The sequence below is a fragment of the Impatiens glandulifera genome, chromosome 8 (genome assembly GCF_907164915.1).
Source record: "Impatiens glandulifera chromosome 8, dImpGla2.1, whole genome shotgun sequence".
Taxonomy (NCBI): domain Eukaryota; kingdom Viridiplantae; phylum Streptophyta; class Magnoliopsida; order Ericales; family Balsaminaceae; genus Impatiens; species Impatiens glandulifera.
In genome coordinates this window covers 2,436,327-2,463,771 of record NC_061869.1, presented here as the reverse complement: position 1 = coordinate 2,463,771, position 27,445 = coordinate 2,436,327, and the positions used below count along the sequence as shown (strand labels likewise).

Below are 27,445 nucleotides of genomic sequence, written 5' to 3'. Positions count from 1 at the left end.
GAATACACCTATAATTAATTGAAAATTAATGTTATGACAATATAATTAATGTATGAAAATTAGGTGTCCGGTTAGTAGTTGCTGCGCTGGGCAAAACCCTAGGAGCAGCCCAAGTTTACTCCCTGAACATATTTTCATTGGGCCAAACTTCTTAATTTTTACTTTATTATCTACAAACTTCTTTTATCTATATCTATATATATATATATATATATATATATATATATATATATATATATATATATATATATATATATATATATATATATATATATTATATATATATATATATATATATATATATATATATATATATATATATATATATATATATATATATATATATATTGCTTAATTTTTAAAGTGTCCGGATTGTGGGTTGACCCGCATTTAAATTTAAAACGGTTAAAAATAAAATAAAAAATGCTAGAGGTATGTTTCGAACTTGCAACCTAACAAAACAAATACAACTCTTTAACCAACTAAGCTACAAAGACTTTATATTTTAAATTCAACACCAAATTTGATAAACGCTGGACGTTTTAATATTAATATAAGTTCAACTTTTTAACTAACTAATCTATATATATATAATGATGCTTAATTTTTAAAATGTCCGGATTGCCGGGTTGAGAGCTGTGGTTAATTTGGATACTTGGGTCGGATTGTGGGTTGACCCGCCTTTAAATTTAAAACGGGAGGTATATTTCGAACTTGCAACCTAACAAAACAAGTACAACTCTTTAACCAACTAGGCTACAAAGACTTTATATTTTAAATTCAACACCAAATTTGATAAACGCGAGACGTTTTAATATTAATATAAGTTCAACTTTTTAACTAATTAATCTATATATATATATAATGATTCTTAATTTTTAAAGTGTCCGGATTGTCGGGTCGAGAGTTGTGGTTAATTTGGATACTTGGGTCGGATTGTGGGTTGACCCGCCTTAAATTTAAAACGGAATAAAATAAAAAATGTTAGAGGTATGTTTTGAACTTGCAACCTAACAAAAAACAAGTACAACATTTTACTAACTAGGCTACCAAGACTTTATATTTTAAATTCAACACTAAATTTGATGAACGCGAGACGTTTTAACATTAATATAAATTCAATTTTTTAACTAACTGATATATATATATATATATATATATATATATATATATACTCGGGTCGGATTGTGGGTTGACCCACCCATAAACTTAAAAAGATTAAAAATAAAATTAAAAATATTATCCGTAATTTTTTTCATGGTTTTTTATATTAAGTATCTTGCAAATGCACGGGCTAAATGCTAATTACATTAAAATGAAGAAAAATTACCAAAGTGAAATACTAGTTAAGTTAGATAAAAAAAAATCAATATAACTATAAGAACAAAATAATAATCTCAACTAATGTATTAATTTATTAAATTTATAATAACAAAATAATCTCAACTATGGAGGCTCCAACCTCTAGTTAGTCAATGAACTTTGTTGTTAAAACCAAAGAATCTAAAATTTATATTTATAAGATAAGGTGGATTAATCTTAAGTTTCCATATAAAGTTATGTAAAATTAGGAAGTAAAATTAGATATGCAAAGAGAAATTAAGAGGGATGGAGAATAATTCTAATAATGAATGTTATGATCTAGTACTAGATCAAATTATCATGTTTGAGAATAATGAAAAGAATAAAAAATTATCAATAAACCATAAGTAGTAAGATAGTAACTGAGAATAAAGTTTGCTTACTTAATAAAGATTTAATTCTATGTCAATTAAGACATTCTTCATATAGTAAGAAAATAATTTTTGTCCTAAAAACATGCTATGTAGAGAAAAATAACAATAATAATAAAAAGATAAATAAAATAAAATAACTTCTTTTTTTCATTTTCATATTAATTTAGCACAAAGAATTAAATCATACTCACACAAATGTGAGAAGAACAATAGAATTAGGTTAAAATAAAAAGAAATGAGAGGAATAAGGTAAGTGCACAAGTGGTTATGTATAAAACCTATCTCACCTAAATACCCAAATTTGATCAAAATTTTTATTTTGATCAATTTAACTTTCTAAAATATATACCCATTGAATTTATGTAATTGATTACTTATAAGTATTTATGAGTTCCAAACTTATAAATATCTATATTATATTTAAAAACCATTCAAATTTCAGAAAAAAAAATTTACACAATAAATTCACATGATACATTGTGAATTTATATGTAAGTAAAAAATATTCATTTAAAAAAAAATAGTATTTAAAACCTTTTATTAAAAAAAAATTGCATTTAAATCACGAGTTTAAATTAAATGGACAAAAATAAAATAAAATAAAATAAAAACACTTTAATAAGGGTAAACTTTGGTTAAAATAACTACTTTGAAGCATTTTTTTTTAAAGAGTTTGTCCATAAATTTTTAAAAATTGGTCAACTTTTGTTAAAAATGTGGATACATCTAAATTCACGTCTTAAAAAAACTACAGTCAACTCTTAATTTTTTAAAATTTAATTCATTATTTTCAGTTTAGTTCATAAAAAATTAGATAAAACATACTTTTATTTATTTATTCATTCGTTTAAACTCCTTCCAAATATTTTTTTAAGTCCAACTCAATTTTTAAATCGTCATTATATAGATCCACATGTTTAGACTACTTAAAATAATCTAAAGTAATTGTTTCAACAAAATTTATTCATTAACTTTTTTTTAGTTATTTTTTTTTTTAATAAAAACCTTGATAAATTTAAAATGTTTTATAGTGAACATTAAATTTCTTAGTCAAGATTTTGAGTTGATTCGTATTATTTAAATAATTTATTATTATTTTACCTACTTTTTATCAATAAAATTAATTTATCAAACTAAAATATAACAATAATTTATATTCTTTTTAAAAAAAATCATTTGTATTAAATATTAATACTTTTTAAAAAACTTTTCACAGAATAATTATTTTTTTGAATTAAGAATAACTAATCATTCATACCAAGAAAGTTATTTAAATAATAATATTTGTTATAAGCCCTTTTTTTTAAAAGAGAGAATAACATTTGACATAATAAAATAATACACATTCTATGAATCCAGAATATTTTTTTTAGTATAAAATTTCTGCAATAACAAGAAGGCAACAAGGAAGCCGGCTAGAAAAGTAAACAAGGAAGAAGAAGAAGAAATCAAGAACAAGCATATCAGAATTCTGGGTAATGGCGATCGGAGTTTGAGCTTTGAAGTTGAAAGTTGCCGTCGCCGGAGTTTACAATTCTGGGTCCATTTTGGTATCACCTAACTCGATCCTTTACATCATTCATCCGTAAGTAGAACAGATCAAATGGGTTATCTTTCTATCTTATGTTTGATTACTTCTTAGCTTGAATTGCTTCAGTTCAGCAACTGATCACGCTATTGCACTCCATGTGTTTGATTTAATGCTTAAATGTTATCTCTTTCCAGTTGTATTTCTACTCACCCGATCTCTTACATGGCGATCTCTTTAAAGAAGTTGGTTTCATGCGTCATTCTTGACTTAGATGGTACACTTTTAAATACAGGTAAATTGCCTATTCAAATAGTCAATTATCTTCCTTAAGACTTGATTTAAAATGATAGAGATTGCTTAATTCTTTTTGATAGATGGAGTTGTGGCTGAAGTTTTAAAGGTCTATTTGGTTAAGTATGGGAAGAAATGGGATGGAAGAGGAGCTCCTAGAATTGTAGGAAAGACACCATTGGAAGCTGCAGCTTCCATTGTTGAAGATTACCAACTTCCCTTGTCCATTGATGAATTTGTTTCTGAAATTACACCAATGTTCTCTGAGAAGTAATCAAACTTACATCATTTTTTTTACATTTTATTCTTATCCAAATTCAAATTAAGCTTTGTTTGAGGGTAACAAGATGGAAAGATGAACTGGGGTGATGGATCTATTTGAAATTTGGAACTTCTCTTTTCTGTTATTGTAGATGGAACGATATTAAAGCGCTTCCAGGTGCAGACAGGTTAATCAAGCATCTAAGGAGTAACAATGTGAAAATGGCATTGGCTTCCAACTCTTCAAGGAGTAATATTGAAAATAAGATTTCCAAACACCCTGGTAAGTACTTCCGTTGATTTAGTCTTCTTTTTGTAATGTTTATCGATAAGTATAGTCTTAGATGGACGAGATAATATGCTAAATTGCTAATGAATCATTTTTAGCATATCCCAGTTAGATCACCTCTGCAACCACAGTTTTTCAGAAAATGAGAATGTGTTTCTCAAAATAAATGGGCGATTTCTATTGGGAAAAATCACCACAACTACGAAATTACTAATAAAAACAGGATTTCGAAATAAAGCTAATGCATTCCACATTAGGTATCTTAATTTATTTATTTTTTGGGCTTTCATGGATGGTTTAGCTTGATTAATTGATTGTTGTAATAAATAAGTTAAAGTTACAATAAATTAATCTACAAGATGCAACCTTAGAACATATTGATTTTGTAGGATGGAAAGAGTCATTTTCTACCATTATTGGTGGTGATGAAGTTACAGCAGGAAAGCCATCTCCTGAAATGTGAGATGAAACTTATTGAAACATTTGGTTTGACAGAAATGAATTACTCATCGATAAATCTTTAACCGTCTTTCTCAATGTTTAAGATTCAATGAAGCAGCTAGAAGACTCAATGCCGATCCTTCTGAGTGCCTTGTGATTGAGGATTCAATGTATGTGACTTGAACACATTTCTCTAAACCGTTTTTAAGCGTTTCTTTAATGTTGTTGTAATTTGCTTTACTGCTATTAGACCAGGCGTAATTGCTGGTAAGGCTGCTGGAATGGAAGTAGTTGTTGTTCCATCTCTTCCAAAACAGACCCATCTTTTCACTGCAGCAGATGAATTGATTAATTCTCTTCTCGACTTGCGTCCAGAAAAATGGGGACTTCCTCCTTTCAAAGATTGTAAAGTCTTCTTCTATATATTCATCATGATCATATCTTTATCAGCTTCCCTCAATCTTATAACACTACATTTACACTATCATTATAGGGGTTGAAGGAACTCTGCCTTTAGAACCTTGGCATTTAAGAGGTCCTGTTATTAAAGGATATGGTCGTGGTTCAAAGGTTCTTGGAATTCCTACAGGTCCGGTTAAGTTTATTGAAATTAATTTTGTAAAATTATTTTCCTTGGTTAACTGAAGCTTTATACATCTTCAGCCAATTTGTCAGCCGAGGGCTTCTCTGATACGCTGTCAGAACATCCTTCGGGTGTATATTTTGGTTGGGCTGGATTGTCAGGACGAGGAACTTACAAGATGGTGATGAGTATCGGATGGAACCCGTATTTTAACAATGCTGAAAAGACTATAGTAAGTCTATATTCGTCTTCAAAACATATTTGAAAACACTTTTTTGAGTCTCGATGAAACCATCAGTAAATTTATTTGAAAATTTATGTTGAGTATCTGAAACAAAACTTATTGACTGTTTCTCATCTAAATCTATTTCAAGAGAGTGTCTTCAAATGGTTTAAACGTTTTCCTTATACTGTGGAAGAATTGTGGTTATAAAAACTTTCAGGAGCCATGGTTGCTTCATGAATTCAACGAGGATTTTTATGGGGAGGAATTAAGACTTGTGATTGTTGGCTATATACGCTCAGAGGTACCCGAATAATGTAATTCAGTTTCTTTCTTCTCCGATTAACTGACATTAAGATTTGAATTGACAGGCGAATTTTCCATCACTTGATAGCTTAATTGAGAAAATCCATGATGATGGAAGAATTGCTGATAGAGCACTTGGACTTCCCTTATACTCCAAATACAAGCAAGATTCATATTTATTGTCATTGGACAATGGTAAGCTATAGTTAGTAATCATCATAATAATGATGCTATTTGATAAATTTGTCATTCAATGAAGAAACTGTCATACCACCACTCCACTAGGGGTGGCCATGTAACCCGAATATATCGAATAATACGCCAAAACCAACTGAACCGTTATCGAAACAATCCTTAATCTGTTTAAACTGAAGTTAAACCGAGCTTTACCAGTTTGAAGTTGGTTTAAACAGGTCAGTCATTCAACAGACTTTGAATGCTCCAAAACACCAGGCATTAGCTACTTCTTTTTTCTTAATAATACTATTCCTTAACCTAAAATGAAACAAGACATAAAATCCATTAATTAATTTAAGTTTATTATATTTTATACTTATTTTTAAATCTTGGATACAGTAATATATAATATAGGGTCTATGTTTGGTTTTTTTTGTTATTCGAGTTCTTCGATTTTTTTAGTCAATTCGAAAACCGAATTAAATACAAATTCGAAATGAGTTTAATTTTTTATTTATTTATTTCCAATCCCAAATCAATTTTATAACAATCTAAATTCAAAAACAATATAAAGTATAAATAAATATTATGAATCCCTTTGGAGGTCATGTTCAAACTCGTCAGGAAGCCAAAGATGAGAGAATTAGAGATTTTGGAGGTCATGTTAAGGGTGGATGATGGCTGAAAAGAGTTAAGGCCTTGTTTGATTATGGTCACTTTTAAATATATTTTTTTATTCATTATCTCTTAATCATTTCATTTTTTTTTTAATTATTATATTTATTCTCTCTCATCTATTTAATCTCTTATTAATCATTTTATTCATTCTCTCCTATCTATTTATTTCTAATATTTTTATATATTTATATAAAATTATAATAATAATAAAAATATTTATTTATTATTTATAATATATATCTTAATATATAAATATTTAAGTAAAATATAAAATATAAATACAATGTAATTTTTTAATAATATATATTGTGCCCAAAATGAATAATGATATGAAAGGGTAAAAAGTACATTTAAAGATTATGCTAAAAATGTGAACGTAAATTGAAAAGATATATAATAATAAATTAATTTTTTTAATGGACTATGATCAATTTATATGATCATCGAATAATAGGGACCACATAGGAAATCGAATAATAGGTACCACATAGGAAAGAATCATTCTAAGTATTTTTTTGAAAAAAATAGAAACAGAAATGGAAATAAGAAAAAAGTAATGTATTTATGAACCCTGCATAGGAAGAAATCACCAGTTTAATTAAATTTAAAAAATATATATTAATAAAAGTTATAATAAATAATATATTTATATTATTTATTTTATTTATTTTAAAATAAACTAATTTTTAGTTTAATTAATTTATAATATGAACAAAGAATTTGATCTTAATATTATTAAATATATTTAAACTTATATATTTATATCATTTATTTAAAATATATTATTTTTCAATTTATAATATATCATTTATTTAAAATATATTATTTAAGTCATTTATTAATATTTGAAATGAAATATTAACAAAATTTTATAAAAAATAATATAATTAATTTCAAATATACTATTTTTAATTTAAATCATTTATTAATATTTTAAATTAAATTAATAAATACATATAACATTATATATATATATTATATTTATTATTAAATAATATTATAAAATAAAAATAAATAAATTGGACGCATAAGCTATACATGCCAATAAGTTTGGCGTCAATAAACTGAATCAAACTAACCTTAAAACGATAGAGATTTGAAATAGAGAGGTTTAGACCTAATTTAATATTTAATAAAATAAATAATTAATATTTGAACTATGTTTATTGTGAATTGGAATTTTGTCGAAAAGAGTCCTGATAAAGTTGAGAACGAAAACAAGAACAATTAGCCATATTCTCGGGACAAAAAAAAAAAGTCTCCAGACTATGTTCTTTCGGAAATTTTTGTTCGATAATGTTAGGGAAATTTTAGTCCCATGTTAGACAAAAGAAAATTTCAAATCTATTTGTTAAATTTGTATTTTGATTTTCTTAATAAAATTATATTAAGTTTACATTTAATTTTTATTAAATAAATTTTATCATATTTAAGGGTACAAGACTAATTCTATCATATTAACTAATTTTTCATGTAAAGGTATAATACTGAGTCTTTTCTCCTTTATTAAATTTTTTGTTTTATAATTTTTTTTAAGTATATATTTTTGTTATGTATATATATTCTATAAGTAAGTTTTATTATATTTATATTTTTATGCATATATATTTCGTTAAAAATACATTTATATTTAATTTAAGTAAGATTAAGATTCAAATGACCTAGTTTGCCGGTAATTATTATAGTATAAATAATTATTTAAATAACAATTTATTTAATTGTGCTACTATATAGGCATGCTACTATATATTTAAAATTCAATGTCATCATTCTATCTTTCATCTTCAACGTCTCTCTGTGAAAAATATATGTTCTAGTTTTCCCTATTAAAACCAATTTTCAAATAAATCCAGTTTCCTTCAAAAACTCGTTGAAGTTCTCTATTTGTGCTGATGGTTTGATAATTCATTGAAGGATATGTATATTTAAATTACGGGATATAAGGTAAGTACTTATACTTCTACACTTATAATCTACAAATTTATATGAATTCCGTAATTATTTCTATATATACTTATGCTGTCGATTAATTAAACAAAGTACATTGATCTGAAAAAAAATGTATGTGAATTGTCTCGACTCCTTACCGGATGATATCCTCGTAAACATCGATGTATAGAAAACCTAGCAATTCTATTGCGGTAAGATAGATTTATTTTTTTAGGTTATTGAAAACATTCATTGTAGATGAATTGTTATTTCTTATTCTTTATATGTAGACTTGGACTACGATGGAGACTCATTTTACGTACAGTACTCCGGAGGGGAAGAAGATTGATGTTTTTAAGTATCCAATTAACTTCAATCCGAATGGACATTACGAAGAAATTGAGCCCCCAAATGCGCCGCTCAAAAGGAGGAATGTAATGATGTTGGGGAATGGACGCTTGAATGTGGGTACCAAATTGTTTGCTTCAAAAGAGGACGACGATGTAAGGATGGCGGAGCGACTGCCTCTGATTAACACGCCACCTCCTCCTACTGCAGTTTTACAAAATCCGATTGAAATAATGATTGAGAATTTTGAAGATCTTGAGTCTCCGAATGCGGAGAGGGTGAATGAGAAAATCATATCTGATATTTCAGACTTTGATAATAACGACGATGATAAGACTTTAAAGAAACTACCGGACTGCATAGGATCGGAAACGAAAGTAGGGTAGAGTTTTAGTTTTATCTCTTTTCATTCTTTTAACTATCTTTCTTTATGTTAAAATTTCATTATTGGGGTTTAGTTAGAATTTATGTCTTTTTGTTGAAAGGCTTTTCTTCAACCAAGTTGAAGAATATATCCCTTTCTCTTTTAACACTTTTTGCTTTAAAAATCTTGAATGTTTTTGTCTTCTATATATGCATTTATTATGCATTTTTACTTTCACTTTATCTTTACTTTTATTTTTTAAGTCAATGTTTGAGATCTTTTGATTAATCATGGTAAATCATCATGTAAGTTGATAAGATTCTAAATTGGGTTATGATAAAAATAGTAACTTGAAGTGATTCTGAATTAATTAAATTAAAATGAAAATATTAAATTCTGATGATTATCCTTACAGCATTTTCATTCATAGTTATCAAAAGCAATTATTTTACAAATTAGTATGATTCTGAATATTAACATATTTTTAAATAAATAATATAAGTAGGGTTAACAATTCTAGACACTAGAACACGAACAAAAATTTAGATTATGTTTATTTAAAAAGTATAATATTAAAACATGATATAACCAATTTTTTTACTTAATTTTTTTTTCACAAATTTCCAAGAAAGGAATCTCCTCTGTTCTCCTTCATTTTTTCCTTTTTTATTTATTTATTAATATTTTTATTTTTCCTAAATCTAAACTTAAATTTAAAATTCTAAATTCTAAAACTTAAAATCTTAAAGTTCTAAACCTTAGAAGCCTAAACCTAAACCCTATTAATAAGTAAAAAAAATAGGGAAAAAGAGGAGAATGAGTAATATTTAAATTTAAGAAATCTAAGAAAGTTTAGGGATTAAGGATTTAATATTTAAATTTTAAAATCTAAGTTTTAAGATTTAAGAAATATAAAAAATATTTAAAAAAACAAAGGAAAAAAAGAGGAGAAAAAAAGTAAAAAACTCAAGGTCCCATTCATTACTTTTTATATATATATATTTTAAGACCCGGATTTATTAAATATTAAAAAAAAACAACTTTAATATATTTTTTTTTAAATAAGAAAAATAATATTATTATAACAGATAATTAATTAAATATTAGAAAATATTATGATATAAAGCGATAAAAATATTGACAAAATTTTATGGAAAATAATGCGTTGATTGAAAATTTAATTAAAATGACACCATTCCCTACCAAACTTATTTAATAATAATAATTTAATATTATAATATTGTATATAAATTTTTTTTATAATAATATTATAAATTAAAATTACAAATATTTATATATATTATTTAAAACATCTCAAAATATAGTTTTGTTTTAATTATTTAAATATATATATTTTTTATTTTTTATTTTTTAAATATATATATAATATATATATATATAATAGTTTTAAAATATTAATAAAAAAATTAAATTATTATGTTAAAAAAAAATATTTATCAAACAATTAATTTAAAATATTATTTATGTGTTAATTTTTAATAATTAAAAACAAATTATTTAAATTTTATTTTTTAAAATACTAATATTATTTCTATTAAATATCAATACTGAGATATTTTTGCCACTCAAAATACTTTTGAACATTTTCTACATTATTTTCTTAATTATTTCAATTATATCATTTTTCTTCTAAGATCTTATATAATTAATCTCGTAAACTCATTTCGAGCATTTTTTACGCTTAACCATCTCAAAACATTATTAATCTCTTACTCCATCAATATTATTTCTTATATATTAATGATTGAAGTTCTTGTAAATTTTTCCAAATCTCTATCATGACTTCAACGTCTCCCTGTAAAATGTATATGTTCTAGTTTTTTTCCATTAAAACCAATTTTCAAATAAATACAGTTTCCTTTAAAAACTCATTAATGAAGATCTCTATTTGTGTTGATGGTTTGATAATTCCTTAAAGGAAATGTATATAATGGGATATAAAAGATTATTGTTTATAAGGTATATACATTTATAATCGACAAATTTATATGAATTCCCGTAATTATTTATATATATATACTTATGTGTTCCTTAATTAAACGAAGTACATTGATATGAGAAAATGAATGTGAACCGTCTCAACTCCGGCTGATGATATCCTCGTTAGTAAACATCCATATGTCTAAATCTATAGAAACCATAACTATTCTATTATAATAATAGTAGTTAGGTTCTTATAATTTGGTAATTTAGTTTGAAATATCCTTTTTACACTAATTTATTTGATAAAAAAAATTATATTTATTTTACTTGATTTTACTATTCATTGATATCGTAAACTTTGTTAGAGAATTTATTTTGATTTCTTTTTAAATTTAGACATATATATATATATATATACTAACTTACTACCCTTAATTTTCAGTAATTTAGATTAATTTAAGTATTATAGTGTAATACTATGTGTTCTTCTTCAGTACTTTTACTCATGCCGAGTGTTTGAATTTGCAGATCAATACTATGTGTTGTGTTGATCGTGATAACTTGAATCAAAATGTTCTAGTCTCGAAAAATATTTGCAGTGACGTAAAATAGATTTATTTACTTTTTTAGGTTATCGAAAATATTCATTGTGGATAAATATTTTTTTCCTTCTTTACTATTTGATAGATTTTAAACGATGAAGACTCATTTTACGTACAATACACCATTGATGTTTTGAATAATCCAATTGAATTCAATCCGAATAGAGATTTTAAAGAGACTGAGGCCCAAATATGCTGACTAGGCGGCCAAGGCGAAGGAAGAAGAAGAATGTAATGATGTGGGGGAATGGATGGTTGAATGTGTGTATAAAATTATTTGCTTCAAATGATCAGGATGATATGTGAATGGCGAATGAGCGGATGCCTCTAATTGACACGCCTCCTCTTCCCATTGCAGTTTTATATAATTCGATTCGAGATTTTGAAGAGCTTGAAACTCCGAATGCGACAATGTGACGAAATGTCCTTATAAGGATGAATAAGAAAATATATATACATATATATATATATATATGATACTTCTGTTAAATTATTTGTTGATGATTAGACTTTGAAGAAACTATCAGAGTGCAGATGATAAAAAACGAGAGTTGTAGATAATAAAAAACGGGAGTTGAATAAGGTTTTAGTTTTATTTTTATTCTTTAACTTTATTTTAGAATTTCATTCTATTGAAGAAGATTCTTTATTGGGTTTATTTAGGATTATGTCTTTTTCTTCCCTTCTTCAACCATATAGTTTATAGGTTCATTTGTCAGTTTAATTTGTTTTCATTTATTTGAAATTTATTTTCATTTTTGTGTTCTTATTGTTAGAATTATATGGATTTATAATTCTAAAATGGATTTAAATTATTTGACTAAAGGTTATATATGTTATTATTATTAAGCTAAATCAATTTTAAGTGATTTATAAAGATTAAGGGATTTTGGAGTATATTGAAAATAATATGGATAATATATATATGTGTAGATACCTTAGGATAATTTTATATTTTGTGATGGTCAAAATAAAATTATCAAATAAAGCATATAAAATGGGTTATGGTCCCCAATTCACTCTCACCTACAATCTTTGGAGCCTCCATCGATCCATAGAGAGAGAAGAAGGTGATTGCTGAGTTTGGAAGATCAAAACACCCAATCTTCTGTGATAGACAGAGGATAATGGATCAAGGTATTTTTCTCACTCTAATAGTTTGCCTGTAGTCTTCAACTAAAAGATTTTGGATGATAAGTTTCTTCCTCTAATGATTTAGTTTGTATTCTAAGATTTATTCACTTAGTTTTTAGAATTGGATCTAACAATTGGTATCAGAGCATGGATTTGTTAGACTACAAGTAATCAATTAGGGTTATTTTGGAATCAATTTTTCAGAATTACTTTAGGGTTTGTTTTGCATGTGTCTATTTCCGCAAAATTATCTGATGCATGTTAAGGATTATTGTTTGATCATTCATTATATGATGAATTGAACAATTTTGGGGGTGAAAATCAATGAATGAGTGATTTTCAATGTTGGATGCAGCGCCTCTTTGTTTTTTTTTTTAGATCGATGGGGTTAGGATTGGTCTGTAATTGACTAAACCTTTTGCGATTATCCCTATTCGATCTAAAATGATTTTGTTTGTCTATTGTTTGAGCATATATGTGAATTATAACTCTTTCGTGCAATTTTATGACGTCTTACATTGTAAAATAGGATAGTTGAGTAACATGCTATAAAATTAGCCTCTTGCTGTAATTGTCTTGTTTTATATGTTGGGCATGAGACATGACATTGTATGAATATTCACCGGCCCAAAGGAAGGTAGATGTTTGTACATTGACATGGATTGTTGCAGTATTAAAATATGTGACAATTATTAGGTTGCCATGTGAACATTGAATTTGTCCAAAGATAAATCCATTGTTTGACAGGTCTTGTTGTCAATATTTATGTACTGGACCAAGTTGCCAATTACAGGTTAACACTTTTAGTCAAAAGATTAGGTGTTGATGTTGTGCCGGTTTCTTGTTGATGGATGCACAATAATATGAGTTACATTATTATTAAATATATATGCACATTATTTTGTGAGCTTACATTATTTTATATTCTCTGTTATTACAGTTAACATTTCAAGTATCATAGGTAATGTTAATGCAGTTCCTATGCTTAATGGAACTAATTATAAAGTCTGGAAAGAGAACGTTATGATTGTTCTCGGGTGCATGGATCTTGACATTGCACTTAGGGTCGCACGCCCCCCATCTCTTACAGCATCAAGTACTCTTGATGATAAAAGAGAGCTGGAAAAGTGGGAGCGTTCGAATCGTGTAAGCTTAATGATCATGAAACGTGCTATTCCAGAAGCATTTCGGGGCAATTTGTCGGAAGACAATGATGCTAAAGCATTCCTAGATGCACTTGAGAAGCGTTTTGAGAAAAACGAGAAGGCTGAAACAAGTACGCTTTTAGCTAAGCTTGTTTCACTCAAGTATAATGGCAAAGGGAATATTAGGGAGTACATTATGGAAATGTCTCATCTTGCTTCAAGACTTAAGGACCTTAAGTTAGAGTTGTCTGAAGAACTGCTTGTCCATTTAGTCTTGATTTCTCTTCCTTCTCAGTTTGGGCAGCTTAAAATAAGTTATAACTGCCAGAAGGATAAATGGACACTTAATGAGCTGATATCTCATTGTGTTCAAGAAGAAGAGAGAATTAAGCATGATCGAACAGAAAGTGCTCATATGGCATCATCTTCCAAAGACAAAGAGAATAAGAAAAGGAAGAAGAAAGCTGTAGCTGTGGGTGCTCCTTCTCAATTGAAACAGAAAAAGTCTAACGGCTTGAACTGTTTCTTCTGTAGAGAAGAAGGACATCAAAAGAAAGATTGTCCTAAGTATCATGCATGGCGCGTGAAAAAGCGTACACTTCTCAACCTTGTTTGTTCTGAGGTTAATTTGGTTTCTGCATCTAGACATACATGGTGGTTAGATTCTGGTGCTACCATTCACATTAGTATGTCTATGCAGGGTTGCCTGAATTGCCGAAAGCCGAATGATGCTGAAAGATACATTTTTGTGGGCAATGGCGAAACAGTTGAAGTTGAAGCTATCGGAGACTTTAGATTGTTACTAAAATCTGGACAGTTTTTGGACTTAAATGATACTTTTGTTGTACCGTCTTTTAGACGAAACTTAATTTCCATTTCAGCATTGGACAAATTTGGTTATTTTGGTTCATTTGGAAATGGAAAATTTAGTTTATCATTAAATTCAAATGTTATGGGTTCTAGTTTTTTATCTGTTTGTGACAATCTATACATGTTAGAAACTGTAGCTTCATTTAATGAAACCTTGCAAGTTAATTCAAGAGGTGCAAAACGTAAATTAACTAATGATGATTCAGCTCTGTTATGGCATAGACGTTTAGGTCATATCTCTCAAAAGAGAATTGAAAAGCTTGTGTCAAATGAGATATTAAGTCCTCTTGATATGACTGACTTTAATGTTTGTGTTAGTTGTATTAAAGGGAAACAAACGAGTGTAAGGAGATTTGAAGCTAACCGAGCGACGGAAGTCCTTGAATTGATACATACTGATATTTGTGGACCATTCCCTACAGCAGCTTGGAATGGTCAACAATATTATATATCATTCATTGACGATTTCTCGCGTTATGCCTACATATATCTCATTCAAGAGAAGTCACAATCTTTGGACGTGTTCAAATCCTTTAAAGCTGAAGTTGAAAATCAGCTTGATAAAAAGATTAAGGCCGTCAGATCCGATCGTGGGGGTGAATATTATGGTCGGTATGACGGGTCAGGTGAACAACGTCCAGGACCATTTGCTAAATTCCTAAGAGAATGCGGTATTGTTCCTCAGTACACCATGCCGGGTTCGCCTAACATGAATGGTGTTGCTGAAAGACGAAACCGCACACTTAAGGACATGGTAAGGAGCATGATTGCAAATTCAAGCTTACCAGAATCTCTTTGGGGTGAAGCACTAAAGACAGCAGCTTATATCCTTAACAGGGTACCTACTAAGGCGACGACTAACAAAACCCCATATGAGTGTTGGACAGGCCGAAAACCTGTATTAACACATTTACATGTATGGGGGTGTCCAGCTGAGGCAAGGCCATACAGGCCAAATGAAAAGAAATTGGACTCTAAGACTGTTAGTTGTTATTTTGTTGGATATCCTGAAAGGTCAAGGGGGTACAAATTTTATGATCCTACGGTAAAGACAATTTTTGAAACGGGAAATGCCCGGTTTTTCGAGGATATAGAGTGTGTGAGGAAAGATAAGGAAAACATTGTCTTTGAAGAAGAATTTGTTTCTATTCCTTTGGTTTCACTTGATTTTAATCAAGTGGATAATGAAAAGGACAATGTGCTTTCTGAACCTATTCAAGAAGAAATTCTGGAAGAACAAACTCAACAATCTCGAGAAACTATGCCATTACGAAGGTCCACTAGAGAAAGAAGGAGTACGATTTCAGACGATTATTACGTATTCTTACAAGAACATGAGGACATAGACGAAGTAAAAGATGACCCTGTCACTTTCAACCAAGTCATTAAGAGTTCTGATTCTCAAAAATGGATTGATGCCATGAATGAGGAGTTAAAGTCTATGAAGGACAATGACGTTTGGGATCTCGTTCCGTTACCTGCAGGTTCGAAACCCGTTGGTTGTAAATGGATTTTCAAATCCAAAAGGGATTCGAATGGTAACATTGAGAGATTCAAAGCACGTCTTGTTGCTAAGGGTTTTACTCAAAAGGAAGGCATCGACTATAAGGAAACTTTTTCTCCGGTATCTACGAAAGATTCCTTTAGAACTATAATGGCACTCGTAGCTCATTATGATTTAGAGTTACATCAGATGGATGTTAAGACTGCGTTTCTTAATGGCGACATTAATGAAACAATATATATGGTGCAACCCGAGTTCTTTGATTCTGATAATTCAATGGACTTAGTTTGTAAACTGAAGAAATCCATCTACGGGCTAAAGCAAGCTTCCCGTCAATGGTATTACAAATTTCATCAAGCTGTTATCTCATATGGTTTTGAGGCAAATAAAGTTGATGATTGTATATACCATAAATTTAGTGGGAATAAAATTATGTTTCTGATTTTATATGTTGATGACATATTATTGGCATGCAATGATATAGGCTTATTGCACGACACTAAGAAATTTCTTTCAACGAAATTTGAAATGAAAGATCTTGGTGACGCTTCTTTTGTATTAGGAATTCAGATATATCGAGATCGTGGTCAAGGTATACTTGGATTATCACAAAAGAACTATATCGAGAAGGTTTTAAAAAGGTTTGGCATGCATGAATGTAAAGCAGGAGATACCCCTGTGGCTAAAGGAGACAAAATAGATAAAAGTCAATGCCCTTCAAGTGACTTTGAAGCCAAAGAAATGCAAAAGATTCCTTATGATTCTGCAGTAGGAAGCTTAATGTATGCTCAAGTATGCACGCGTCCGAATATAGCGTACATAGTTGGCAGGTTAGGAAGATACTTGAATAATCCTGGATTGGATCATTGGAAGGCTGTAAAAAGAGTATTCAGATATTTACAAAGAACTAAGGAATATATGCTCACATACAAGAAATCAGATCAGCTTGAGATCATAGGGTACACTGATTCTGATTTTGCTGGATGCAAAGATGACTTGAAGTCAACATCAGGCTATATTTTCCTTTTAGCTGGAGGAGCTATCTCTTGGAAGAGTGCTAAACAGAAACTTACAGCTTCTTCAACTATGGCAGCTGAATTTATAGCATGCTATGAAGCATCTAATCAAGCATTATGGCTGAATAATTTTATTATGGGATTACAAGTCAAAGAGATCGAAAGACCACTTAAGATACTATGTGATAATCAGTCAGCTGTAATGTTCTCTAACAACAATAGGAGTTTCTCAAAGTCTAAGTTTGTAGACATCAAGTTTCTGGTTGTTAAGGAAAGAGTTCAGGATGGTCAAATATCTATAGAACACATTGGAACAGACTTCATGATAGCGGATCCGCTCACTAAGGGATTACAACCCAAGGTCTTTCATAAGCATGTTGCCCATATGGGGGTTGTATCTCTTAGAGATATTGAAAGTTTAGTGGGAGTCTGTATGTTTTTTGGGATACTATTCTATGGATATTTGTAATATATATTTTGGTTTAATCATTTTGGTATTAATTTTGGTGTTCATTTAGTCCATTCTGGCTATTTTTATGGATCTCAATACAGTTTTTGTTGGACCAGTTGGAAATAGGCATGTTAAATCACATTACATGTAATTTCCATGCTACACATCCATATTTGATCTATGTCATTTGGTTATATTAATGCTTGTGATCATTGATCGGTTAAGCTACGATAATGATAACGAAAGCCGCTTTGGTTCTGCATTTGATATAATCAATGGACAAGATTGTTTGAATATATTCTTTTAGATAATAACAAAATTTGATATCATAAGGATAATGTATAATTGTTTAGTTCATAATTTAATCCAAGTGGGAGATTGTTAGAATTATATGGATTTATAATTCTAAAATGGATTTAAATTATTTGACTAAAGGTTATATATGTTATTATTATTAAGCTAAATCAATTTTAAGTGATTTATAAAGATTAAGGGATTTTGGAGTATATTGAAAGTAATATGGATAATTTATATATGTGTAGATACCTTAGGATAATTTTATATTTTGTGATGGTCAAAATAAAATTATCAAATAAAGCATATAAAATGGGTTATGGTCCCCAATTCACTCTCACCTACAATCCTTGGAGCCTCCATCGATCCATAGAGAGAGAAGAAGGTGATTGCTGAGTTTGGAAGATCAAAACACCCAATCTTCTGTGATAGACAGAGGATAATGGATCAAGGTATTTTTCTCACTCTAATAGTTTGTCTGTAGTCTTCAACTAAAAGATTTTGGATGATAGGTTTCTTCCTCTAATGATTTAGTTTGTATTCTAAGATTTATTCACTTAGTTTTTAGAATTGGATCTAACACTTATGACTATTTTCATCTTTTACTTTCATTATTTTTAGTCTAGATTAACCAAATGTTTGAGATCTTTTGATTAATCATAGTAAATCATGTAAGTTGAAAAGATTCTAAGTTGGTTTATGATCAATATAGTAACTTTTCTTAATTAAAATAACCTTCTTATACACCCTTAATTTTAGATGGAAATAATAAATTCAAACAATTATCCTTCTAACAATATTTTTATTCATGTTAGATTGATTATTAGAGTATGCATGATTAATCAAAAGCAAAATTTAAAAATAAGTGTACATTTTTAGTCTATTAATTTGCCATTTTCAGTTTAATTTGTTTTCATGTATTTGATTATTTTCATTTTTGTTTCACTTTATCTTCACTTTCATGTTTTAGTCAATGTTTGAGATCTTTTCATTAATAATGGTAAATCATGTATAGATAAGGTTTCTTGAAGTGATTCTGAATTAAAATAACCTCTAAATTAATAATTTTAAAAAAATCTATACAATATGATGAAAAATTAATTAATAATTTTAAAATATGAATAAAAAAATAAAAAGGTATTATGTTAAATATATTATTTTTTGAATATTTAATTTGAAATATTATTTTACTTAATAAATTTTAATGGTTAAAAAAATTCTTTAATTTTTTTTTAAAATACTAATATTATTTCTAATAATATCATAGTTCCATCTATTATTACAATTAAATATTAATACTTTTTTTTTCCGCTAAAAATAACTTTGAACATGGTTTGCAAAAGTAAAATTTGGTTTTTCACTTTATCTTACCTTTATATCGGTTAAACCAATCAATCTTAAAGTATTTTAATAGTCAATATTTTTTTTTCTCAATGCACTTCTCATATTATTAAATCCTCGCAATATATCTTCGAATATTTTTTTTCACACAACCAACTTTTACCCTCATTTTGACAAACCAACTTTCATTTTGGTTAATCAACAATTTCATTCACATACTTTTAGCCATCAATATCATTTGTTCTCCATTATGCACCTCTTATTACTATTTTCGTGACCTACCATAATCTCATTATCTTATTTCGAGTATTGTGCACCCAACCATTTCAACAACACCAAACTCTTTTACTCTGCAAACCAACCATCTAGTTATTTCACCAACCTTTTACCCACAATTTAGTCAACCAACAATCTCATTTAACCAATAATATTCTTTCTTCTTAATTGAACATCTCGTATTACTAATCTCGTGACCTGACTTTTGCACTCAACCATCTTAACATTAACATTCTCTTTTACCTTCATTTTGGAAATCCAATCATCTATTCATATCACCAACCTCTTACCCTCATTTTAGTCAACCAACAATCTCATTTAATCACTAATATTCTTTCTTTCTAATGAATCTCTCATTACTAATCTCATTACCTCACTTTTATACTCAACTATCAATTCAATCAACCATCATTCACATATTCAACAATCAATATCTCGGTTGTTCCTATGATCGACCTCTCAATACTTAATCATGACTTTTCACATCGATCATTTTGCATGGGATTCGAACACTTGCATTTATTATGTATCATTAACACTTTAACCACTAAAACACTTAAGATTGTTGATTCATATTTATAATTTTGTGTATAAACATATATTTTATATGATTAAAATTTCAAAAAAATCACTCAATTCACATTAAAAACTCATCATCTAACATTAAAAAGAAAACTTATAAAATTAATTAAAAAATAAAAAATGTTGCAAATATTTAAAAAAAAATTGATTGAATTTAAAATATAAAATTTATGTAACTTAGTTGGTTAAAGTCATAAACCACTCTATATTTTGAGGACAGATTAACCCGTAAAACAACAATCTGACTCGTTTATACTCACATAACAGATTATGCATTATGCATTGTGGTGCAAAGACTCGATAATTTGTAGTTAAGTGTTATTATATATTTATATATAGATAGATAGATAAAAGTATAATCAAAACACTAAATACTATATATTTAGACTCGATAATTTTTTTTCGATATGTTTTTAATCAAAACACTAACCAGAATCACGATTGTAATTAGTACAACTTCAAACAAAAATAGCAACAAGCTTAATAAATTTTTACAAATATTTTAAAAGCAAAAAATTACAAAAGTAAAATGTGGAAATTGTTTGATATAAGTTATTATTCTATTGGACATAATCAACATTATTAACTTTATTCAATAAATGAATATTTTTTTTATTGAAATAGAAGTCTGGTTGGTGTTATGTGAAGAAAAGAAGAGGAAAGAATAAAATAAAATGAAGATTTGTAATGTTTAGGTTTAAAACTAAAAGGAAATCAAAATAATATGTTGTCTGTATTTAAAAAAAAAGTTGCAATGACAGGTAAACATGTTTTGTGTTTAGCTGTAGAAAAATAGAAGGTGTCAATGATCAATATCAATATCAATATAAATATAAATATAAATATAAATATATATATATATATATATATTCAAATGTTTAAGAAATTTTATCAATCAATTTTATTTAAATAAAAAAAATTCAAACAAAATATAATGTACAATGTGAAGAAAAAAAAAATACATATAAACTTTTTTTTTAGTTTTTTAAAAAAAATCATCTAAAATCAATTTTCAAATTAATGACTTCTCAACAATCACATCACACATTTTATTAACTAAAATACTAAAATATCCTTTATTTTAAATTATTATTTTTTATTTTATTCATATATATTAATATTTTAAGTCTTTTTACCAAAAATAATCACCTCTTCAAAATCATCACTAATCATTATTTTTTCCCTTTCTAATTTTTTTTTTAAATCTCAATCCGAACAAAGTTATAGACCTTAGAAACCACCTCTCCCAGTTGGGACCAAAAAATATAAATTAAAAATATCATTATCAATTTTATTTTTTTTAATTATATATATTAACAAATTTAATAACATTTTTTTTAAGAAAAACTAAAAATATAAAAAAAAAATTCTCACTTCTCTTTTTTATCAAATTAAGACATAAAGAAAAAATAAAAATAAAAAAAACTAAAAATAAACAATGTTACTTAAAATTTCCGAATTTTCGAAATTAATCTATTAAATAAAGCTTCATAGTAATAAAAATATATATAATTACAAATAAAAATTATAAATTATAAATATGACGTGATGGGACAGCTGGATGGCGGAAGAAATAAAGAGACGGTTTGCGCGTGTTTCTTGGACGCCAAGTCGGGTAAATTGCTAAGCTGGACAGAAGATTCTTTTGAAAGACAGTTGGATGATCACGTTCTTCTTACGCCATCTTCCACGTTTCTTTAGCGCCAAAAATAATTTCTTATTCCTGAAAATACAGTTAGATCTCTTCTGACTCTTCTCAATAATAAAGTCATACGTCTCCTTCCTCTCTCTCTCCTCTAGTCTTTTCACATTTGCCAACCGACGGCGAAAGAGGACATATACTGTAAGTACACGTCTCTTTCTCTCTCTTAAATATCATGTACTAGTTTTGTATGCTAGCTGTAGAACTTCGTTAATCTCCAAAATTTCTGGACAGATCTAAGTTGAGACACGATGCGTAGTTTTACGTTCTACGAGAGATTTTCTCGAGCATTTCATGAGAATTCTTCACTCTCCAAGCTGCTTGTCGTCCTCACCGTCAGGTAAACTCATCTGTTCTTTTGGAATTCTATCACTGAGTTCGTATATTAGAGTTGTACGAAATCTACGTGGTGGAATCGTGATTGTGAACAATGTTATAGTAAATTTTGGAATATTTGTTCTTCGTTGTTCTGTTTCATTGGAAAACATGTAATGATACTGTTGAAACACAATATTTGAGCAATTATTGATCCGGTTTATAACAGTGAAAAATATTGATTATTGAGTTGCATTTACTGTAATTCAATGAAGTTAATCGCTAGGAGTTGTAAATATGTTATTGGCTTGTCGTATCTAGTTGTAGATCTATGGACTCTTTTGCTTATTTGGTCAATTGCAAAAAGAATGTCTATACTTATGCTATGGCCTTTTGTATTTAGTATTTGTTGATTGAGGAGGAGAAGTGTTACTATGACCGAAAATATATGTTCTGATTAGATGCTGGAAATTGTTGAACTGGTTGAATATTATCATTCTCCTTTCTATATTTTAGAATAAAGAGGAGATTGTATTGAATGATATATCTTAGAGTTACAGATTAGATATATTAGATAGACATTACATTAAACTTATAAAGAAACTAATATAATATTTTGATATTATCATCTTACATATATAATATCTTATATTCTAAGAGTATAAAATGTCAAATATGTTACAATTAGGTTTGTTTGGTTTAGAAGATGATATAAAGAACAACATTCAAGAATGCATGACACATTTTTAGATGTTCATAATTATACAAGTTCTTCATTTGATGAATTCTCATTTTTCTAACAATCACCAATTAAAGTATGAACAGGATGGATCCTATGCAATTTTCCTCTGATTTCCACTTTAAGTTTTCATGTTTTGAACATAAGAAGCTTTTGCGAATTAATATGCCTACTATCAAAGTGATCAGTCTAACTAAGCCTTTACTATAGGGTCGTATATTTGTTTACTCAACCGCGCTGTTATTAAATTGAATAATTGCTAGCATTCTAATGGGATAACGTTTCAGATATAATTCTCTTTTCAATCATATAACTTGTACAACTGTTCTGAATCCTTTTGGCTTTTTAAAAAAAAAGTTGAATCTGATTTTCAACAGTGGTGGAGGCATTGCTGCTTATGCGGAAGCAAATTCAGAGTCACAATCACCTAGAGTAGATCTCATCAATGGGTCAGAGGGTGATGGCAAGAGAAAGAAGGTTGTGGTACTTGGAACTGGTTGGGCTGGAACTAGTTTTTTGAAAAATTTGAAGAATCCATCCTATGATGTCCAGGTGATTTCACCTAGAAATTATTTCGCATTCACCCCTTTGTTGCCTAGTGTTACATGTGGCACAGTGGAAGCTCGGAGTGTTGTCGAACCAATTCGAAGGATTGTTAGAAAGGTAATAATATGATGGTTTGAATGAAAATTTCATTTTTCAAAAAACATATTAAAGTATGTTTGATATTCTTGGGGTAATATCATTTAGTGAATTTGAAATCCTCTCTCATTTTTCTTCTTGCAGAAAAATTTGAATGTCCTTTTCTCAGAAGCTGAATGTATTGGCATTGATGCAAAAAATAAGAAGGTTTACTGCCGATCTAACCTGGGAAACAATAAGGAAGAGTTCAGTGTGGACTATGATGTCCTTGTGATATCTGTGGGAGCACGTGTTAATACATTCAATACACCTGGTGTAGAGGAACATTGCCATTTCTTGAAGGTGACTCTTGTGGATAATTCTTATTAACTTTCTGCCAGTTCTCTTTTCCATTTGTTTTTATCAGATAACACAATTGTGTCAATTCATGTAAGCATATTAAAATCTTGAATCACATTCCTAAAAGAGATGAATTCATAAATGCAAAACATTTATTAGGAAGTGGAAGATGCTCAGAGGATCCGAGAGACTGTTATTGAAAACTTTGAAAAGGCTAGCTTACCTAATCTGAGTGATGAAGAGAGGAAGAGAATTCTTCATTTCGTGGTGGTTGGTGGTGGACCGACTGGTGTAGAGTTTGCAGCAGAGCTCCATGATTTTGTAACTGAAGACTTAGTCAAGTTGTACCCTAAGGTCATGGATGTTGTGAAAATAACACTTCTGGAGGCAGCAGATCATATTCTTAACATGTAAGATACTATTTCAATGAATTTTTCGAAATCTTTCATGTTATTATTTCTTTCTTATTCTACCATGTGTTGTTTTGACAGGTTTGATAAGAGAATCACAGCTTTTGCAGAAGAGAAGTTCCACAGAGATGGTATAGATCTAAAAACAGGGTCAATGGTTGTTAAGGTGTCTGACAAAGAAATTTCTACAAAAGAAAGGAATGGAGAAATTTCTTCAATACCATATGGAATGGCCGTGTGGTCAACTGGTATTGGAACTCGTCCTCTCATAATGGATTTCATGAAGCAAATTGGTCAGGTATTTTTTTTTCTGACATTAACCTTGATTATGATTTTGGTATGTCCAAAAGTTCTTGATTTTGCTTATTACTGGATTTTTTTTCTTAAAACACAGACAAACAGACGTGCCCTAGCAACAGATGAATGGCTACGTGTTGAGGGTCACGACAATATATATGCTGTTGGAGATTGTGCCACAATTAATCAAAGAAAAGTCATGGTATAATTTCATCTACCCTTATTTGATTTGGAGTTATTTGAATAACCAACCAGTTATTTCCAAAGAACCCTGTTTCATCATCCTATACAAATAACAGGGTTTTTATCATGGTAAACAACAGTTATAAATTTTAACTTTATAAAGAGTATTTTGATAATTTGAATGGTGTAATTGAAGTGGTAATGGCTGATTCCATAGTGGGTTATTTGAAAACATATCAAATAACCCACATCAAACCAGTTCTAGTAAGGAATCCTATATGTAATGTCTAAAACCAAAGCATTTATTTCCTTCTGCATTTTAGTATAAAATTTCTATTTACAGTGAAGCATTAGGCTCAAATTTTAGCTTGTTTTGATCTTCTTCTTTCTTTTTGGTTATAATTCAATCTTTAGGAAGATATTGCTGCAATATTCAGCAAAGCAGACAAGGACAAATCTGGAACACTTACAGTTAAAGAGTTCAAGGAAGTGATTGATGACATCTGTGAAAGATATCCCCAAGTGGAGCTTTACTTGAAGAATAAAAAGATGAAAGACATAGTTGAGCTAATGAAGGAATCAAAAGGGGATGTAGAAAAAGAGTCCATTGAACTGAGTATTGAAGAATTTAAGAAAGCTCTATCCCAGGTTGACTCCCAGATGAAAAATCTTCCAGCCACAGCTCAGGTTTTGCTAATTATCAACAATACTTCTTTTTTTTCTTCTTATATGTCATATATGTTTAATTATTGTTTCTTGCTTAATATATCATATGTAGGTTGCTGCTCAGCAAGGATCTTACCTTGCTGATTGTTTTAATCGCATGGAGGAGTGTGAGAGAAATCCGGAAGGACCCCTCCGCTTTAGGGGAGAAGGTCGTCATCGGTTTCATGCTTTCAGGTATAAAGCTTTTAAATAAAATCCTCAGTTTTCCATCAAAAACAGAAAAGAAAATAAAAAAAAGTATGCACCTTTTGGATTGGTTTCTTTGAGAAAGATATAGATAATAATAGTTTTGTTAGAATATTTGATAAGGGAAACAAAATTCCTTTTTGGTATGGGGTTTTGTCACTGCCATAAAAACTATTTAAATAAATCTACATTTGAGCAATTCATCCAAACTTTCTGATCCAAGTAATTGCTGCTTCTTTTTAAAGTTTAATCTAAAAGAAAAGGCAATCACACTTTTTATAGTAAATGCATTTTTACTCTTACAATTTTCAAACATGAATGTGATTTTCTAAATAATAATAATAATAATTAAGGTACAAGCACCTTGGACAATTTGCTCCTTTGGGAGGAGAACAAACGGCTGCCCAACTTCCAGGAGATTGGGTGTCAATTGGCCGCAGCTCTCAGTGGCTTTGGTATTCTGTGTATGCAAGGTACGTATTTTCCTTTTCCTTATTGCGCTTTTTGTTTTCTTTTTTAAGCGTATGATTCTGATTCTGCCACTGAAATTTGTGTTTATCACTAATCTCTATCAATTATTATTCACGAAAACAATTGAGAGAGCACAAAAGGCAGTTCCCATGCCTCGGACCATATTATAAAAGCATAACAAAACATAAACAAATTAAAACCATAATGAACCAAAAAGACTAATAACTGAAAATAGAGATGTTTCAGTTTATTTCATTGACCAACCTCCCAAACCAGAGGCACGTTCCCACCCACTCTAATCCTTTGATTCTATCTAATTAGAGTCTTTCTTTTACTAACAAACCATTCACGATAATCTTCTTCCAAGACGTTTTAGGTTTTTCTTAGTGTCAGAACTATCATATAAGATTTTGATGGTTTTCATTTTTGGAAAATTGAAATGCCAATAATGAGAGCCCAAAATGACCGCGGAGAAAAAGAGTTTGATATATTTATGAATAAAAATAAATGATTGTTGAAATGAAGTGGTCCTAATTTGTTTTTGAATGAATGTGGGAATTGTTATAGCAAACAAGTGAGCTGGCGTACAAGAGCATTGGTGATCACGGACTGGACGAGACGCTACATATTTGGAAGGGATTCAAGTGGAATATAAATAAAATAAAAAAGGGTGATTGAATGAATGGCAACAATTATTGGCGTGTTTGCAGGTACATGTTTTCTAGACCATAATAATTCAAAGTGAGATATATATATATTATATAATAGCTGCTGTCTCACAAATTTTGGAAGAGCTTTTTGTTTACCACATTTGTTTGTGGTGGTGATGAGTGTATCATATATATGTATAATCAAAGCATTTCAACTTCTTGTCCCCAATTTGGTCTTGTGATCATGATGAAGAAGGGGAGTATAATTAATTATTACAAAACAGATTCATTGAAGAGTTAAATAATAATAAAATATAATGCCCATTCAAGTTCAGATTTTGATCAATGCATTATTGTTTTCATGATTATAATTCAAAAACCTAGCTAGCTAGATAGATAGGTATATAGGTAGAGTCGTGTGTATCCAATTAAAAGAAAATACGACCAGAGTTCCCATCAAAGAGTAGTA

The 27,445-nt window shown here is 28.9% G+C and overlaps 2 protein-coding genes across 4 annotated transcripts; both read left to right on the top strand.

Moving 5' to 3' along the window:
* The first annotated feature begins 3,100 nt into the window (after window positions 1-3,100).
* Window positions 3,101-6,133, top strand: LOC124911911 (bifunctional riboflavin kinase/FMN phosphatase-like). 2 transcript variants are annotated; one of them, XM_047452443.1, is made up of 11 exons: window positions 3,101-3,286; window positions 3,462-3,559; window positions 3,642-3,828; window positions 3,972-4,102; window positions 4,498-4,567; window positions 4,654-4,719; window positions 4,800-4,954; window positions 5,043-5,138; window positions 5,213-5,364; window positions 5,576-5,659; window positions 5,727-6,133. In XM_047452443.1, the coding sequence occupies exons 2-11, from the start codon at window positions 3,490-3,492 to the stop codon at window positions 5,865-5,867; spliced, it is 1,152 nt and encodes a 383-aa protein (XP_047308399.1). In that variant the 5' UTR covers window positions 3,101-3,286; window positions 3,462-3,489; the 3' UTR covers window positions 5,868-6,133. The 2 variants fall into 2 exon arrangements, with proteins under 2 accessions (XP_047308399.1, XP_047308400.1); XM_047452444.1 differs by lacking the exon at window positions 3,101-3,286 and adding an exon at window positions 3,287-3,321.
* A 15,987-nt stretch (window positions 6,134-22,120) lies between these two features.
* LOC124911534 (external alternative NAD(P)H-ubiquinone oxidoreductase B2, mitochondrial-like) lies at window positions 22,121-27,200 on the top strand. Of its 2 annotated transcripts, XM_047452035.1 has the most exons (11): window positions 22,121-22,159; window positions 22,253-22,358; window positions 23,450-23,735; window positions 23,859-24,056; window positions 24,213-24,463; window positions 24,545-24,761; window positions 24,858-24,962; window positions 25,358-25,630; window positions 25,722-25,843; window positions 26,209-26,328; window positions 26,894-27,200. In XM_047452035.1, exons 2-11 carry the CDS (start codon window positions 22,270-22,272, stop codon window positions 26,979-26,981), a joined length of 1,749 nt encoding a protein of 582 aa, XP_047307991.1. In that variant the 5' UTR covers window positions 22,121-22,159; window positions 22,253-22,269; the 3' UTR covers window positions 26,982-27,200. The 2 variants fall into 2 exon arrangements, with proteins under 2 accessions (XP_047307991.1, XP_047307990.1); XM_047452034.1 differs by lacking the exon at window positions 22,121-22,159 and having other exon boundaries at window positions 22,207-22,358.
* Window positions 27,201-27,445: the final 245 nt, after the last annotated feature.

Coding starts and splice junctions, on each gene's coding strand:
- LOC124911911 (XM_047452443.1), top strand. CDS start 3,490: ATGGCGATCTCTTTAAAGAAGTTGGTTTCATGCGTCATTCTTGACTTA. Junction 4,720..4,799: donor CTTGTGATTGAGGATTCAAT/GTATGTGACTTG, acceptor TACTGCTATTAG/ACCAGGCGTAATTGCTGGTA. Junction 5,139..5,212: donor GGTTCTTGGAATTCCTACAG/GTCCGGTTAAGT, acceptor ATACATCTTCAG/CCAATTTGTCAGCCGAGGGC.
- LOC124911534 (XM_047452035.1), top strand. CDS start 22,270: ATGCGTAGTTTTACGTTCTACGAGAGATTTTCTCGAGCATTTCATGAG. Junction 23,736..23,858: donor TTCGAAGGATTGTTAGAAAG/GTAATAATATGA, acceptor TTCTTCTTGCAG/AAAAATTTGAATGTCCTTTT. Junction 25,631..25,721: donor ATCTTCCAGCCACAGCTCAG/GTTTTGCTAATT, acceptor TATCATATGTAG/GTTGCTGCTCAGCAAGGATC.